The sequence below is a fragment of the Bos javanicus genome, chromosome 3 (genome assembly GCF_032452875.1).
Source record: "Bos javanicus breed banteng chromosome 3, ARS-OSU_banteng_1.0, whole genome shotgun sequence".
NCBI lineage: Eukaryota > Metazoa > Chordata > Mammalia > Artiodactyla > Bovidae > Bos > Bos javanicus.
Window position 1 is genome coordinate 84,191,818 of NC_083870.1, and position 18,836 is coordinate 84,210,653.

The 18,836-nt window shown below is 38.3% G+C and overlaps 1 protein-coding gene across 8 annotated transcripts in view; it reads left to right on the top strand.

The window, feature by feature from the left end:
* TM2D1 (TM2 domain containing 1) overlaps positions 1-18,836 on the top strand; it is a 50,811-nt gene that overhangs the window by 22,825 nt on the left and 9,150 nt on the right. For 3 of the 8 annotated variants that reach the window (XM_061411768.1, XM_061411772.1, XM_061411771.1), the window contains 3 exons: positions 2,181-2,272; positions 10,437-10,510; positions 11,102-11,283. In XM_061411768.1, the coding sequence (XP_061267752.1) occupies positions 2,181-2,272; positions 10,437-10,510; positions 11,102-11,260 (325 nt within the window). In that variant the 3' untranslated portion in view covers positions 11,261-11,283. Of the gene's footprint in view, positions 1-2,180; positions 2,273-10,436; positions 10,511-11,101; positions 11,284-12,571; positions 12,674-18,836 lie in introns of all 8 variants that reach the window. The other 5 variants (XR_009735423.1, XM_061411770.1, XM_061411769.1 and 2 more) reach the window with 2 other exon arrangements.

The window sequence follows — 18,836 nt, forward strand, 5'->3', positions numbered from 1 at the left end:
TTTATTTTCTTTGATTCTCACAGTTCAACAGGTTGGTAATTAGAGTTCTTTCTTTTGTTTTTCAGTAGATGGCACTGCAGCACAATTTGTAGCTTGGTTCCGCTGACCTGAGCTGCCTCTGGCTATATTTAATTGGCACTTTCTGCCCTCTATCACCTCTGCCAGAGGTGTCACCAGTGCCCTCATCATCTCTGCTTCTTTCCTGTGGGGTTACTGGTGCCTTGATGCTGCGAGAGTTGCTGTCGTTGCTGGCATCACCACCAGGGACACCAGGATGGCAGGTCTCTCCTGCCACAAGTGGGGTTGCCTGTGCTGTGGACTCTGCTGCAGCGGTGAGGGCAGGGGAGAGCCAGGTTTGTGGGTGCTGTAGGATGGAACGGACTCATGGGCACTGCTGTGGCCCTTCCAGTCTTCCTTAAGCCTACTCTGTTCTATATTTTGCCCTCATTGTTGCCAGAATTGCTCTTAGTGAGGTCACTGATGCTCTCCTCTTGGTTAAATTTAGTGGTAAATTCTCAGGCATTCTTATATCATCCATCAGTCACATTTGGCACAATTGATCACTCTGTTCTTCTTAATACACTGACTTCACTTGACTTCCAAGATACCACACACTTTTTTTTTTTTTTTTTTTTTATTTTGTATTGGAGTAAAGCCGATGAACAATGTGATAATTTCAGGTGGACAGCAAAGGGATTAAGCCATACGTATACATGTATTCGTTCTCTCCTAAAACTCCCCTCCCATCCAGGCTGGTTCATAACATTGAGAAGAGTTCCCTGTGTAATACAGTAGATCCATGTTGACACCACACTCTTTTCCTCACTGTTACTCCTTTCTGGTTTCGTCTCTTGATCTGGGAAGATCTGTTGTACATTATTGTGACAATAGCTCCCAAATCCTCCCCAGCAGTCTGTCTTCAGCATAGCAACTAGAGTGACTGTTTTTACACCATGCCTCTGCTTACCTCTGCAGTAGCTTCACATATCACTCAGAGTAAAAGATGGTGGTTTTATAGCACTTAACAATGGTAGTCAAGGCCCTGCATGATCTGCCCTCTTTGCCCTGTTCTCTCTCTGACCTTGTCTCCTTCTGTTCTTCCCGTCTCCTACTCCATTCCTCTTATACTTGCTTCATTAATAGACCTTGAACATGTCAGGTAGGCTGCCTTTGCAACAGCAGTTTCTTTTGTCTGGCACAGTCTTTCATCAGAGGCATGGCATGGCTAAATCTCTTACCTCCCTTAGGTCTTTGCTGAAATACCACCTTCTCAATGAAGCTTACTCTTGTCACTCCACTTAAATGGCTCTTATCTGTATCCCTGGCATTCTGAATTCCCTATATACCCTAATCCACTTCTTTTTTCATAGCATTTATGACTGTTTTTTTTTTAAATGTTTATTTATTTAGCCATACCAAGTCTTAGTTGCACATGTGGGGTGGGGTCTTCAAACTTCATGTCTGCATATGGGATATTTTAGTTGCAGCATATGGGATCTAGTTCCCTGATCAGGGCTTGAACCTGGGCCCCCTGCATTATGAGCACAGTCTTAGCCACTGGACCACCAGGGAAGTCCTTCTTTATGACTTTCTAACACAGTTTCTTTTTAAAATATGTTTAGGTTTATGGGCTTCCCTCATAGCTTAGTTGGTAAAGAATCTGCCTGCAATGCAGGAGACCCTGGTTTGATGCCTGGGTCGGGAAGACCCCCTGGAGAAAGGATAGGCTGCCCACTCCAGTAGTCTTGGGCTTCCCTTGTGGCTCAGCTGGTTAAGAATCTGCCTGCAATATGGGAGACCTGAGTTCATTCCCTGGGTTGGGAAGATTCCCTGGAGAAGGGAAAGGCTGATTACTCCAGTATTCTTTCTGGTGTGGAGAATTCCATGGACTGTATAGTCCATGGGGTCGCAAAGAGTTGGACACAACTGAGCGACTTTCACTTAGGTTTATTACTTGCTGCCACTAGATTGTAAGCTCTTTAAAGGCAGGAATTTTTATCTCTTCTGTGCATTAATATTTCCCAGTAGCCTGAAATAGTCCCTGGCACTTAGTAGCCACCCAAAAAGCATTAATTGAATGGATGAATGAACTGATTAACAGTAATAATTAACATTATTTTCTAAAATGTTTACATGTTGGAAATATATGAATGTGACATTCAGGTTCTGATTCTGTGCAGGAATGGCTATTCATACAAGGTGGCGGTTGCACTGTCTCTTTTCCTTGGATGGTTGGGAGCAGATCGATTTTACCTTGGATACCCTGCCTTGGGTGAGTGTATTTTATTAAAAAAAAAAAAATTCATGTGAAACTTGTAGGTAAATGTACCTGTTCTTAAAGATTAAATCTCTGCATACTATTAATAGTTAAGGTTCCATTTAGCTGGAGTTGAATAGTCAATGTTTTTCTCTGATTACAGAGCTAGCAGTTAGCTCTGTAGTGAACTTGGGTAAAAGATACTGACTTTACTTGGTTTTTTTTTTTTACATCGTTATGAAAACACACACTCAAGACAGTGTAGTCATTAAGATAGTAGACTGGGGTTGTCATTGCTAGTGCTATGTACACATTGGGTATTCAATAAATGTTTTAGGAATAAATGCATATCTTTTCCTATCCCTCCAAAAATATTTGCCTTCTACCTGGATCTCTATCAGTGTTACTTTGGGAATAGAAACTACTTCTTTCAGGAGAAGTTGGGGTTGTAACTGCAGCAACCAGTATAAGCTGGTGTGGAGCCTGATTATTACCCCTAGCATCCCTCCCCACACCTTCCTCCTGGTTATAATCTTTACATTTACCATAGTTACTAATGCTTCTGAAAGCTAGTTACATTTGATGATAGCTTTTGTTTAAATAATACTTTCACGTGTCTCCCCTTATTTGAGTCTTAAAACTCTCTGAGTTTATCATCCTGTTTAAATCTGCTTTAACAGGTAGGGAAATTGTCACCAGAGAGGTTAAAGGATTTGCTACCTCTGGAGGCCTTGCTTTATACTCTGATATATTTGTTATCATCATTGTTTTATGGATAGGGAACTTGTCATGAGATTAAGAGATTTACCCAAGGACACTCAGCTAGTGACCTGAATTTGAACCCAAATACTCTGGCTCAAGAGATCATGCTTTATTTACTGTAGTACTTTGCTTCTATATTAGCCCTTCAGTGAGGAGTTTTAAAGTTTCTGAGTGCTCTGCTTTCTAGCTACCAAAGCTAATCTTATTCTTTCCATCTTGCTACCCACCAGAGATCAAAGAGGAATCTTCACTGTGAGGTTCAGTTCAGTTCATTCTCTCAGTCGTGTTCGACACTTTGCCACTCCATGGACTGAAGCACACCAGACTTCCCTGTCCATCACCAACTCCCAGAGCTGGCTCAAACTCATGTCCATTGAGTCAGTGACGCCATCCAACCATTTCATCCTCTATTGTCCCCTTCTCCTCCTGTCGTCAATCTTTCCCAGCATCAGGGTCTTATCTAGTCAGTTCTTCGCATCAGGTGGTCAAACTATTAGAGCTTCAGCTTCAACATCAGTCCTTCCAATGAATATTTAGGACTGATTTCCTTTAGGTTTGACTGGTTTGATCTCCTTACAGCCTAAAGTACTTTCAAGAGTCTTATCCAATACCACAGTTCAAAAACATCAATTCTTTCATGCTCAGCTTTCTTTAGGTCCAACTCTCACATCTGTACAGGACTACTGGAAAAACCATAGCTTGACTAGATGGACCTTTGTCGGTAAAGTAATGTCTCTGCTTTTTAATATGCTGTCTAGTTTGGTCATAGCTTTTCTTCCAAAGAGCAAGTGTCTTTTAATTTCATGGCTGCAGTCACCATCTGCAGTGATTTTGGAGCCCAAGAAAATAAAGTCTCTCACTGTTTCCACTGTTTCCCCATCTATTTGCCATGAAGTGCTGGGACCAGATGCCATGATCTTAGTTTTTTGAATGTTGAGTTTTAAGCCAACTTTTTCACTTCCTCTTTCACTTTCATCAGGAGGCTCTTTAGTTCTTCTTTGCTTTCTGTCATAAAGGTGTTGTCATCTGCATATCTGAGGTTATTGATATTTCCCCCTATAATTTTGATTCCAGCTTGTGCTTCATCCAGCCAGGCATTTCTCATGATGTACTCTGCATATAAGTTAAATAAGCAGGGTCACAATATACAGCCTTGACGTACTCCTTTCCTGATTTGGAACCAGTCTGTTGTTCCATGTCCGGTTCTAACTGTTGCTTCCTGACCTGCATACAGGTTTCTCAAGAGGCACGTCAGGTGGTCTGGTATTCCCATCTCTTGAAGAATTTTCCAGAGTTTGTTGTGATCCACACAGTCAAAGGCTTTGGCATAGTCAATGAAGCAGATGTTTTCTGCTTCTCTCTCTTTTCTTCCTTATATAAATTTTATGTCAGGATTAAATAAGGGAAATGTGTTGAGGGTGAGATTAAATTAAATTTAATAAGATCCAAACATTCCTTTAAGAAAAATTTTCTTTATAGATACTTTATGTATATAGCATTATTTCCTCTAATTGATTTATTCTCATACTTGTACTGCTTTAGCTGAATCCTTTTTTCACCATGAAGCCTTATTTTTCTAATATTCTATCTTTGTGTTTTTAACTGTGTTAACATCTGTGATTTCTCTTTACATGGCAATAATTGGTATATTTTGTTTTGGCCATCTGTAGCATTTAAAGATTATGGATTCTCAAAAATAATAGCTCTTTTGGAGCAGTTAATGGGGGGAGAGATACTCCTTTCATGGTGATATTACTTTAAAGTGTAAATATTTTCTTATGAGAATAACAAAGTGTTGTGTGTTTTTAAGCCCCAAATTTCAAAGTCTTTGGTTATTGTATTCCTTTTTTCAAGTTTGGAGTTACCAGTTTGGACTGGCATATTATATCCACAGATCATGGGACAAATAAAGGTACAGGGATTTGTAGGTTAAACTCTTCTAAGATTTGAAAGCTCTCCTTTATTGGTATAGGCACAAAAAGAATAGAACTACCCAGTTACCAAATCATTACAGCACGCTTGGGCTTTGGCAAACAGCAGCTTCAGTATGAAATAATCTACATTCTCTAAAATGGTTACACAGAAGAGTATTTGCAAGACTCAACCTGTAATAAAGCAAAAAATACCCCGTTTTTTTAAACACCAAAAATTAATCTGTGTACTTTTTATTTTATACCCAAATAAATCCTTTTATTGAATTTGTATACTTTAAATGTAAAATTTAAGTCACTAAACTATAAATAAAGTACACTGAAAACATGAGCTTTTTGAATATCATCTGGCAGCAAAATCTTTTTGGAAGAATATATCTACGACAGTAATGACTTGGGATAAAAATGGATCCTTCTTGATTAGAAACATTTTTATTTGGAATTCCAAAACTTTAAAATCTAAATACATCATTTCTTTCCTTGATAAGATAAGTAAATAGGATCTGTACAAAGAGACCTAACAACTTTTTTACTTGGATAAAAAAATCAATCTACTTTTGGTTGTTCACAAATCCCTCCCTCCATCTTTTAAAAAATTAGTTTTGGTGCACCAAATAATGAAAAACATACAAGTAATGGTTTGCATTGGTTTTTATATCAAAAAGATTGTCCTCTGTATACCGGTGCCAAATCGAATCTTGCAGACAGAGTTTTGGATGAAGTAGAAAAGAATAGCTTTATTGCTTTGCCAGACAAGGAGGGACACGACAGACTTCTGCCCTCAAGAACTGTGTGTCCCAACCCAGGAGGATTTGATGAGGAGTTTTATAGCACTAGTTTCAAGGGTAGAATTGCTGACAAGTGAGCATGTGTGCAGGGCCTGCACTCCGCTAATCTGGTCTCAGTTAATCTTGAAGAAAAGTGAAAAAAGTGAAAGTCACTCAGTCATGTAGACTCTTTGTGACCCCATGGACTATATAGTCCATGGAATTCTGGCCAGAATACTGGAGTGGGTACTCTTTGCCTTCTCCAGTTGATCTTCCCAACCCAGGTCTCCTGATTACGGGCAGATTCTTTACACCAGCTGAGCCACAAGGGAAGCCCAAGAATACTGGAGTGGGTAGCCTATCTTCTTTCCAGGGGATCTTCCCAACCTAGGAATCAAACCGGGGTCTCCTGCGTTGCAGGCAAATTCTTTTTCAACTGAACTGTCAGGGAAGCCCTAATCTTGATGAGCCTCTCTGATTCCTGGCCTCTTTTGGCTTGTTGGCTGCTCCTCCCCTGATTAGCAACTGTTCACATCTGCCATTTGGAACTCAGGAAAGGTCATGGAGGCTGGATTCTCTTCCCTTCAAAAAAGAAAACAGGGACAGAAAGGGCAGGAACACCACAGGGTCCTGGTCATTTTCAGTTTTAATAAATGCTGTTTAAAGTGTATGCTACTTTGTGTTTTTCAAGTTGATCATAGATTGTTTCTAGTTTTTTGATAGTCATACAACAAATATTCCTCAAACTCTGCCATACTGTTCAAGGAATTGACTTGAATGAGACAGATGAGAACCCTGTCTTCAGGAGTTTACATGGCATAGGAAGACAGAGAATTAATGAACAAACCAAGAAATAATTTCTGATCAACACTGTGATGGAAATAAATAGGAGACATGTGATAGAGTTCTGGGCCTGTTGGAGGGAACAGCATGCTCGAAGAATTCTCTGAAGAAGTACCCTGAGATGAGAAGAGCTGCAGGAAGACCACCGTTGGAAGAGGGCATCATAAAGGCAAAGGTGCTGGCACCGTTCCATTTTCTTCATAGAGTAGCAGTTCATTGAAGACAAACGTTTTTCAAACCATCTCTTTTTGGCTGTGCTGGGTCTTTGTTGTTGCACGCGGGCTTTTCTGGTTGTGGTGAGTGGGGGCTGCTTTCTAGTTGTGGCTTGCAGGCTCAGTAGTTGTAGTGCAAGGGCTTAGTTGCCCAGTGGCCTGTGGAATATTCCCGGACCAGGGATCAAACACATGACCCCTACATTGGCAGGCAAATTCTTAAGCACTGGACCACCAGAATGCGAAGTCATGTGGGCCTTAGGAAACAAAATGGTTGTCTGAGGAGGTCTTACAAATAGCTGTGAAAAGAAGAGGAGCAAAAGGCAAAGGAGAAAAGGAGAGATATATCCATCTAAATACGGAGTTCGAAAGATTAGCAAGGAGAGATAAGAAAGTCTCCCTAAGTGATCAATGCAAAGAAATAGAGAAAAACAATAGAATGGGAAAGACTAGAGATCTTGTCAAGAAAATTATAGACACCAAGGGAACATTTCATGTAAAGATGGGCGCAATAAAGGACAGAAACGGTATGGACCTAAGAGAAGCAGAAGATATTAAGAAGATGTGGCAAGAATACACAGAAGAACTGTACAAAAAAGATCTTAATGACCCAGACAACCAAGATGGTGTGATCACTCACCTAGAGCCAGACATCCTAGAGTGCAAAGTCAAGTGGGCCTTAGGAAGCATCACTATGAACAAAGCTAGTGGAGATGATGGAATTCCAGCTGAGCTATTTCAAATCCTAAAAGATGATGCTGTTAAAGTGCTTCACTCAATTTACCAGCAAATTCAGAAAACTAAGCAGAAGCCACAGGACTGGAAAAGGTTAGTTTTCATTCCAATCCCAAAGAAAGGCAATTCCAAAGAATGCTCAAACTACTGCACAGTTGTACTCATCTCACATGCTAGCAAAGTAATGCTCAAAATTCTCCAATCCAGGCTTCAAGAGTACATGAACCATGAACCTCCAGATGTTCAAGCTGGATTTAGAAAAGGTAGAGAAACAAGAGATCAAATTGCCAACATTCGTTGGATCACAGAAAAAGCAAGAGAGTTCTAGAAAAACATCTACTTCTGCTTTATTGACTATGCCAAAGTCTTTGACTGTGTGGATCACAATAAACTGAAAAATTCTTCAAGAGGTGGGAATACCAGACCACCTGACCTGCCTCTTGAGAAATCTGTATGTAGGTCAAGAAGCAACAGTTAGAACTGGACATGGAACAACAAACTGGTTCCAAATTGGGAAAGAAGTAGGTGAAGGCTGTATGTTGTCACCCTGCTTATTTAACTTATATGCAGAGTACATCATGCGAAATGCTGGGCTGGATGAAGCACAAGCTGGAATCAGTATTCCTGGGAGAAGTAGCAAAAACCTCAGATATGCAGATGACACCATCCTTATGGCCAAAAGCAAAGAAGAACTAAAGAACCTTACGATGAAAGTGAAAGAGAAGAGTGAAAAAGTTGGCTTAAAACTCAGCATTCAGAAAACTATGATCATGGCATCTGGTCCCATCACTTCATGGCAAATAGATGGGGAAACACTGAAAACAGTGAGAGACTTTATTTTCTTGGGCTCCAAAATCACTGCAGATGGTGACTGTAGCCATTGAAATTAAAAGGCACTTCTCCTTGAAAGAAAAGCTATGACCAACCTAGATAGCATATTAAAAAGCAGAGACATTACTTTGCCAACAAAGGTCCGTCTAGTCAAAGCTATGGTTTTTCCAGTAGTCATGTGTGAATGTGATAGTGGGAGTATAAAGAAAGCTGAGCACGAAAGAATTGATGTTTTTGAACTGTGGTGTTGGAGAAGACTCTTGAGAGTCTCTTGAACTGCAAGGAGATCCAACCAGTCAATCCTAAAGGAAATCAGTCCTGAATATTCATTGGAAAGACTGATGCTGAAGCTGAAACTCCAATACTTTGGCCACCTGATGGGAAGAACTGACTTATTGGAAAAGACCCTGATGCTGGGAAAGATTGAATGTGGGAACAGAACAAGACGACCGAGGATGAGATGGTTAGATGGCATCACCGACTCGATGGCCATGAGTTTGAGTAGGCTCTGGGAGTTAGTGATGGACAGGGAAGCCTGGCATGCTGCAGTCCATGAGGTCACAAAGAGTTGGACACGACTGAGTGACCAAATTGAACTGGACCACCAGAGAAGTCCATGATCCATTCTTAATGTTCTTTTTATAAACAAATTGAAGGAAGGGAAACTGTGATATTTCCAAAATACTCTGTGAAGAGGAATGCAATTCAGAAATAAATGAGTGAATGGATATAATACATATACTGAATGAATGAATTTCCTTGGACAGCTATAATAAAGTGCAATTAATGGAAAAAATAATTAAAGGAATTGTTGTATAAGGTGGTGAATAAAAAGTTCGGGATCTTAAGGAAACAGAAAGGTTGAGAGAACTTATTCATTTCAACAAATATTGAGCATCTCCCATGTGCCAGGCAATGTTGTAGGTACTAAGGACACAGAAGTAAACAAGACAGATAAAAGACCCTTCTCTAAGGGGACTTTCATGAGACAGATGGTAAACAAATGTAAAATATGAGGTAGGTGATAAGTGTTTTGAAGAGAACCAAAAGCATTATTTTGTGTAGTATCTATATTTTAATATTTTGGAAATTATTTCCAGCATGTGTTATCCCAGTACTTAGAACATTGTTCTACTGTATATCTAATACTAATGGGGGGGTGGGAAATCATCTAATTTACCCACATATTTCAGGCTTACTTGTATATTTCCAAATGTGTGCTAGGAGGTGATCTCATCCATTCTTACAATTTTAGCTGGCATCTGTTTGTAGTTGATGCTTAGAACTACCCTTTCATGAAGAGTCTTGCTTCATATCATCTTTATATCTCAAATGGGATGTCTGGAGAGCAGCTCAGGTTTAAATATAGGAGAGAGATTACTCATCCCACCCTCTACCCTCAATCTGCCTCTTCTGATTTCATCATCATGTTTTTATGTTGTATTATTATATGTCCTAGATTCTATGCTCTGTTATCATCTGGTTTAGTACTGTAGCTCTGAGGTTGGAGCCAAGGACAGAGATGTACACAGAATTGGTGATTTTGACTATAGAGCTAATAAGAAACATAAGATGCTTAGGAAAAATGTATAGAATAAATTGAAGATAATTAGGTTACTAATAGCATTTTGCTACTTAGTTAAAAGATCGGTGTATTTTTTCCAGATTACTTTGTTATGCCTTGACAGTATTTAACTTTCTACTATAAATATATATTAAAATTTGTATCTACAGTGTATTAAGTGTACATATATAAGGGTTTAGGACTAAAAGATGTTCTGTATCTCTGTGTGCTGAGATTTAAAGATTTATTTTCTTAGGCCTTTTCTTTTAAGAAATTTTGTAAGATTACATTGAGTTTTTACTTCAGATTGTATTGTTTAAGTGAATGAATCATTTTTTGTAGTTTTTCTATTTAGAGGGTCTTTTAAACTTTTCTCATATTTTTAGGTGAAGATTTGATTTTTTTTTAAGTGTTAATTTTATACTCTTGATATAAAGCATTTGTGGTATATGTAATGATTTATTGGGAAATGGAAAAGTTTATTAATATTTATAAGGTTTTCCAGGTTGTAAATGACTTTACCTTCTTTTCTAGGTTTGTTAAAGTTTTGCACTGTGGGGTTTTGTGGAATTGGGAGCCTAATTGATTTCATTCTTATTTCAATGCAGGTGAGTTAGTTTCAATCTAGAAGATGAACTACTTTTACATTCAAATTTGAGTTCTGAGGTACATTTTAAGTATGTTAGAAAGCAGGTAGGAATGCTTTTTCATTTTTCTTCAGATGCTAGATCTAAAGGATCCTGGCCATGTTTTCAAGTAGCATTTTCCAACCTGTGCTCAATTAGTAGTTCTAAAAGACATAAGAACTTCTTTTTTTTTTTTTTTTTTAAATAGAGAAAAGGTTTCATTTCTCTTTATTTTTATTTTATTTTATTTTATTTTTAAACTTTATTGTATTAGTTAAGGATCTGTGCTCAAGTATGATTTGTAAATGTGAGTGCAACTGAGATACAGATTTCTTTACTGGAGAATTTCTCAGAAGCTTAAAGATTTGTATTATGAACCTCTAAGAGGGATTAAGGTTATAAATATTTCCAACTTATTGTCTCTTTTCCTGTTACAGCTGCATTGTCACTCACTGTAAAAGGATACTGGTGGGAGTCTTGTATTTACATATGAATATGTAGAGGCAGAAACCAAATTTTTTTTTGCACTGGACAGGTTCTCTATACTAGTATTCTCTTGGTTGCATATTGTAGAAACTGAAATCCAGCAAGCTGCAGCCTAAAAAGAAAACAGGAATGTCTGGGAGCACTCTGGAAAATCCAGGAGTGGGGCTGGTATTGGACAAGACCAAATCCATACAGTCAAATGTGCTCACCACTCCCCTCCTCTTCATCTCTGCTTCTCTGTGTTAGCCTCATTTTCTCCTGCTGCAGAGGTTTGTGGAATGCTAACCTTAAGCATTCAAAAGTCCACCAGATATTTCCTATTAAATTATACTGAACTGGTTGTGGTTAACTCAGGGGGATTCTTAAATTAGAGAAGAGATGAATTTATCACAACAAATGTCACAAAACAGCCTTTCAGTAAGCATTTATGGAGCACCTAATTCTCCAGCAAGTGTGTCAGTGTGTATTGAGATTATCTTCAGTTTTGCTCTTCTTTTTCATACAGTATTTCCATTCCTTAATTCTGTCTGCTTGATGTTATCCTTATGCTCTAAAAGAAAGTCAAAATCTAGGAGACTTTTGGTAACATACTGTGAGGAGGGGACCATACTGTGAGGAGGAGGCAACATATGGACCAATAAGATACCAGAATTAAACAAGGAAAATATTTGGTTTTAAAGTTGGAATTTTCCTGTCTTTATTCATAAACATATGCCTAACCAAATATCCTGCCTTCTCTGACTGTGGGACAGGCAAGCAGGCATGAAGAGGCTAAGGTTCTTCTGCACATATGCTTGGAAATGGGTTTCTCACTTAAATAAGGATCCAAGGAATTTAATGTACTATTGGGATTCTTTAAGGTGTACAGAATTCAATGTCTTTAAAACCCAACCATTTAGTTAATATTTCACACTAGGTTCTTTCTTTGGTGATATCAGTGCTTTGTAGCTTTATTTATGTCAAATTATAGAGCTTATTTGTTGATTCAACCACTATTTTCTGGTACACATATACATGAACTTTTCAGAACTAATACTTCTTTTCTTAAATATCTAGAATTGAGACTATCACATCGACAAATTATTGAGGGAGACTTAGAATGTTTGAATTTCTACACTAGGTTTCCCTAAATAAGACATGTTAATAGGGATGACCACTGTAGACTGCTTTCAGACCAGGGAAAAATTAGTCATTTTTCAAAAGTAGCCAAGTAAGATATATAGCCTTATTCTACCTGTTGTTTAATATATTTGACATGTGATGTTGACTATATTAGATAATTATTTTTTCAGTCAAGTAAGTTGTTACTATAAATATCATAAATTATGTTAATATTTTTGTCTTGGATATACTTTTTCAATTTCTCATAAACCTTTTACATTCTGTCATCTTTGTTTATTCTTCTTTTCTTCTTTATTTTCTCCATCCCTAATTCTTCTCTTTTTACCATTAAATATTATTCATCAATGAATTGCAGTGTTTTTTCTTTTGGGCTGTGATCCCAGAACTATATTGTGCATGAACTCAAGACTTATAAAAACATACTTTACTTCACAGTGTTTATAAGAAAAATCCAGGAAAATCCTCCTTAAAAAAATAGGTCTGGTTATTTCATCTTTGAACTGAAACAATATAAAGTATAATGCATATATTACTAAGGTAAGTAAGCTTTAAATATATCTATACTTACTAAAAATGCTTTCATGAGTTTATGTTAGTAAACTTTTGAAGTTTTTTCTTAAAAAATACGCAAATAGCACTGTGTGAATGAATGGTATAAAACAATACGTAGAATTAATTCATTTGTTGTGTGCGTTCAACAGAGTTTAAATCAGTGATACAGTTTTTCAGTTATACGCAACTTTGTGTATAACTGCTATGTATATTGGAGAAGGCAATGGCACCCCACTCCAGCACTCTTGCCTGGAAAATCCCATGGACAGAGGAGCCTGGTAGGCTGCAGTCCAGGTGGTTGCTAAGAGTCAGACACAATGAGTGACTTCACTTTCACTTTTCACTTTCATGCATTGGAGAAGGAAATGGCAACCCACTCCAGTGTTCTTGCCTGGAGAATCCCAAGGTTGGGGGAGCCTGGTGGGCTGCCATCTATGGGTTTGCACAGAGTCGGACATGACTGAAGCAACTTAGCAGCAGCTGTGTATATAGTTATTCATAAGGCAGGTCTGAAAATTTTAAAACACTAATTTATGGAAGCAACAGTTAGAACTGGACATGGAACAACAGATTGGTTCCAAATAGGAAAAGGAGTCCGTCAAGGCTATATATTGTCACCCTGCTTATTTAACTTATATGCAGAGTACATCATGAGAAACGCTGGACTGGAAGAAACGCCAGACTGGAAGAAACACAAGCTGGAATCAAGATTGCCGGGAGAAATGTTAATAACCTCGGATGTGCAGATGACACCACCCTTATGGCAGAAAGTGAAGAGGAACTAAAAAGCCTCTTGATGAAAGTGAAAGTGGAGAGTGAAAAAGTTGGCTTAAAGCTCAACATTCAGAAAACAAACATCATGGCATCCGGTCCCATCACTTCATGAGAAATAGATGGGGAAACAGTGGAAACAGTGTCAGACTTTATTTTTTTGGGCTCCAAAATCACTGAAGATGGTGACTGCAGGCATGAAATTAAAAGACGCTTACTCCTTGGAAGGAAAGTTATGACCAACCTAGATAGCATATTGAAAAGCAGAGACATTACTTTGCCAACAAAGGTTCGTCTAGTCAAGGCTATGGTTCTTCCTGTGGTCATGTATGGATGTGCGAGTTGGACTGTGAAGAAGGCTGAGCGCCGAAGAATTGATGCTTTTGAACTGTGGTGTTGGAGAAGACTCTTGAGAGTCCCTTGGACTGCAGGGATATCCAACCAGTCCATTCTGAAGGAGATCAGCCCTGGGATTTCTTTGGAAGGAATGATGCTAAAGCTGCAACTCCAGTACTTTGGCCACCTCATGTGAAGAGTTGACTCATTGGAAAAGACTCTGATGCTGGGAAGGATTGGGGCAGGAGGAGAAGGGGACGACAGAGGATGAGATGGCTGGATGGCATCACTGACTCGATGGACGTGAGTCTGAGTGAACTCCGGGAGTTGGTGATGGACAGGGAGGCCCGGCATGCTGTGATTCATGGGGTCGGGAAGAGTCGGACACGACTGAGCGACTGAACTGAACTGATGCTTATGTATATTCATACATATCGTGAAGGATAAATTAGGTAATTTGGTTTTTTTATCAGAAAAAATATGAGAATATTTGATTTTATTTAAACCTCTTTTCTCACTCACACAATGAACATTTTTAATTACATCAAAACCACTGATGTGTCCTTCACCAACAGAAAGAAAAGAAAATTTATTCTGTTAAGTAGAGACAAGACAGCCACAAATCAGAAAGATGAAGATGAGTAGAGGGAAAATGGAAATATGTGTTGGAATGTAGAAAGTTGTTAAAATGAAGTATGTCAAGATTCTTTGTGATAATTTTTAAAAATTCATTTTCATTCCTATCAACACTGCAGAGTAGATTTCCTTAAAAGACTATTAACTATATAAGTAGCAAAATATACAAAGCAATATAATCTCCAAGACAGTTTTAATTTTATAAATTTATTAAATATTTCATTAGTTTGGCATTTAATAAATGTAAGTTGGGGAACTTCCCAGGTGGTGCAGTAGTAAAGAATCCACATGCCAGCGCAGAAGACGCAAGAAGCCTGAGTTTAATCCCTGGATCAGGAAGATCCCTTGGAGTAGGAAATGGTAGCCCCCTCCAGTGTTCTTGCCTGGAAAATTCCATGGATAGAGGAGTCTGATAGGCTACAGTCCGTGGGGTTGCAAAGAGTCAGACACGACTGAGCCACTGAATACACACACATATGTAACTCATTTAACACTGGGTTATATATTGTTTTTGTATTATTTTTTTTAGCTTTTACACACCAGGTTTGATTATTCACACATAAATTCCTTGAGAAAAAATATTTTTATTAATCTCTTGTAGTACTAATAGTATGCTTAACATATTCTCTCAAAATTTTTGCTGATTTGAGCTGAATGCAGTGTAACTTGTGAAAAGTATGTCTTTGTGCCAATTATAGGGAAGATAGGCTAAAAACGAAAGTTTTAAAAAAGTGAGTGCTTTTCTTTAGGTCTTTAAAGTTCTAAATTTCATAGGGCACATGAGCTAATGAACAAAAATAAAAGGTGGTATGATAAAGTATAAATAGTAGGTTTTATACCGTAAGTGAAAATGACTTAGCGCCATTTAGGTATAAGTTGGGGTCCTTGCCCTAAAGAAACTTAGAATCTTACTCTCTCAGAAGTGTTGTGAGAATAACATCCCACTTATTATCAGAAATATCTCATTGGAGAAATTCTCTGGCAGTCCAATGGTTAGGACTCCATGCTCTCACTGCCAAGGACCTATTTGAGTCCATGATCCGGGAGCTAAAATCCCGTAAGCCATAAGCCATGCTGGGCAGCCTATCTATATCTATATCTATATCTATATCTATATCTATATCTATATATGTCTCCTTGGGAACTGCAGGCTGAAAATAAAAGAAGAGTTATCTTGATTTATCTTGTCTAAATTCTTGAATTTTACTGAAATTTTAAGAGCCTAGGCTTTTCAGTTCAGAGCATAAATAAGATTCAGGTTATAGGTTCACTTCTGTGTAAGCCAGTTGATTTGGTCAAAGACATAACCTGTGCCCTTATTCCATGAAATACATGGTCTTGATCAAAAGAAGGACTAAATGTGTAATCACTCTAAATCTGTTTCCAGTACTGGAAATGTTGGTCAATGTCCTTGACAGTTCACTAGCTGTAGGACAGCAATATATAAAAACTGCTGCTGCTGCTGCTAAGTCGCTTCAGTCGTGTCCGACTCTGTGCGACCCCATAGATGGTAGCCCACCAGGCTCCCCTGTCCCTGGGATTCTCCAGGCAAGAACACTGGAGTGGGTTGCCATTTCCTTCTCCAGTGCATGAAAAGTGAAAAGTGAAAGTGAAGTCTCTCAGTCGTGTCCGACTCTTAGCGACCCCATGGACTGCAGCCCACCAGGCTCCTCCGTCCATGGAAGTTTCTAGGCAAGAGTACTGGAGTGGGGTGCCATTGCCTTCTCTGATATAAAAACTAAATACCAAATGTTCCAACAAGTTTTCTCTTATTTATTTAACTCTGGAGTGATATATTGAGGAAATGACCTGAAAAACTGAGGAAACTGATGATAATTTGGGTAGTCTCTACTTTGTCACATGATCTTAATTAGGTAGATTTCACTTAGTTTACTTACCTGTGGGCTGATTTTTATTTAGTGAATTAAAGGAATGTTCAAAAAACAAAGTAGTCCTGAGACTGAGCCCAGTGATGTGTTTTCCTCAGGAGATAGAATGCTAAATCTTATTCATTTCTTGAGGAGTGATGTTTATAATGGTCATTTAGGATTAATACTAACCAGTGTTTAAGTCAAATGAAGTCAGGGGATCTGACTGTATAATTTCTGGCACTGTGTGGGAATTTTAGTGCTTAATTAAAATGTGAGTAATTAGATTTTTTAATGGTCTCATATTAAAATTAACGACATAGAAGTCAGCTCTGGACACAAACATGTAATTTAACTTTTAAGAGAATGTGAATTTACTTCTTTGGAGAATTGGGATGGACACAGGTTGCATCATTATCCTCTAATTGCAGACAGCTGTGTCATTTTACTTTTTCACCAGGTTAATAGCTCTTCAGGAGATGATATGATCTTGCCAGTGTTAATATTTACATTCTTTATATGGAAGAAACTCTTAAATGGATTAGATAGTAAAATGATACATTGATAGAATTGCATGAAGTGTTTGTTTTTGTCCTTCACTCATTAATTCATCATAACATTTTAAATTTTAAGATATTTGAGTTATCTAAGCCATCTGACTTCAACAACAAGGCAAAGCCAGTAAGTAACTAAGGGATCACATCTGTTTGATAAAGTTTAGGTTTAAAAGTACTTACTGGTAACCAAAGAATGCTCAAACTACCACACAATTGCACTCATCTCACACACTAGTAAAGTGATGCTTAAAATTCTCCAAGCCAGGCTTCAGCAATATGTGAATTTCCAGAAGTTCAAGCTGGTTTTAGAAAAGGCAGAGGAACTAGAGATCAAATTGCCAACATCTGCTGGATCATGGAAAAAGCAAGAGAGTTCCAGAAAAACATCTATTTCTGCTTTATTGACTATGCCAAAACCTTTGACTGTGTGGATCACAATAAACTGGAAAATCCTGAAAGAGATAGGAATACCAGACCACCTGACCTGCCTCTTGAGAAATCTGTATGCAGATCAGGAACAACAGTTAGAACGGGACATGGAACAACAGACTGGTTCCAAATAGGAAAAGGCATACATCAAGGCTATATATTGTCACCTGACTTATTTAACTTATATGCAGAGTACATCATGAGAAACACTGAGCTGGAGGAAACACAAGCTGGAATCAAGATTGCCAGGAGAAACATCAGTAACCTCAGATACGCAGATGACACCACCCCTTATGGCAGACAGTGAAGAAGAACTAAAGAGCCTCTTGATGAAAGTGAAAGAGGAGAGTGAAAAAGTTGGCTTAAAACTCAACATTCAGAAAACTGAGATCATGGTATCTGCTCCCATCACTTCATGGGAAATAGATGGGGAAACAATGGCTGACTTCATCTTTTTGGGCTCCAAAATCACTGTAGATGGTGATTGCAGCCATGAAATTAAAAGATGCTTACTCCTTGGAAGGAAAGTTATGACCAACCTAGACAGCATATTAAAAAACAGAGACATTACTTTGCCGACAAAGGTCCATCTAATCAAGGCTATGGTTTTTCCAGTGGTCATGTATGGATGTGAAAGTTGAACTATAAAGAAAGCGAGCACAGAAGAATTGATGCTTTTGAACTGTGGTGTTGGAGAAGACTCTTGAGAGTCCCTTGGACTGCAAGGAGATCCAACCAGTCCATCCTAAAGGAAATCAGTCCTGGGTGTTCATTGGAAGGACTGATACGAAGCTGAAACTCCAACACTTTGGCCACCTGATGCAAAGAGCTGACTTATTGGAAAAGACCCTGATGTTGGGAAAGATTGAGGGCAGGAGGAGTGGGGGACAACAGAGGATGAGATGGTTGGATGGCATCACTGACTCAATGGACGTGGGTTTGGGTAAACTCCAGGAGTTGGTGATGGACAGGGAGGCCTGGCATGCTGCGGTTCATGGGGTCGTAAAGAGTTGGACACGACTTAGTGACTGAATTTAACTGAACTGGTAACCATCTTTTTTTCCTTTAACTTATTTTTGTTAGAATGCTAATTAAATATATAAAAACAAAAATACATTTTCTAGAAACAAAATCAAAAGTTTATAAATTACAAACAAAACTACAACATTACTAAAGTTCAAATAAAGTAAGCTCTTTTCTTTGTGGTAAAAAATATATATACAATACTAAATTTGCCATTTTAACCTGTTTAAGTGTACAGTTCTTTGGCATTAATTACATTTACAGTGTTATGCAGCTGTCTCCAGTATCTATTTCATCTCCCCGAACAGAAACTCTACATCCATTAAGCAGCAAGTCCTCTTTTCTCCATCCCCTAGTCACTGGTAACCTCCAATCTACTATATCCCAAAGAATTTGCTTGCTTTCTAGATATTTCATGTAAGTGGAATCATATACTATTTGTCCTTTTATGTCTGGTTTATTTCACTTTGCACAGTGTTTTCAAGGTTCATTGATATTGTGGCATGTATCAGAATTTCATTCCTTTTT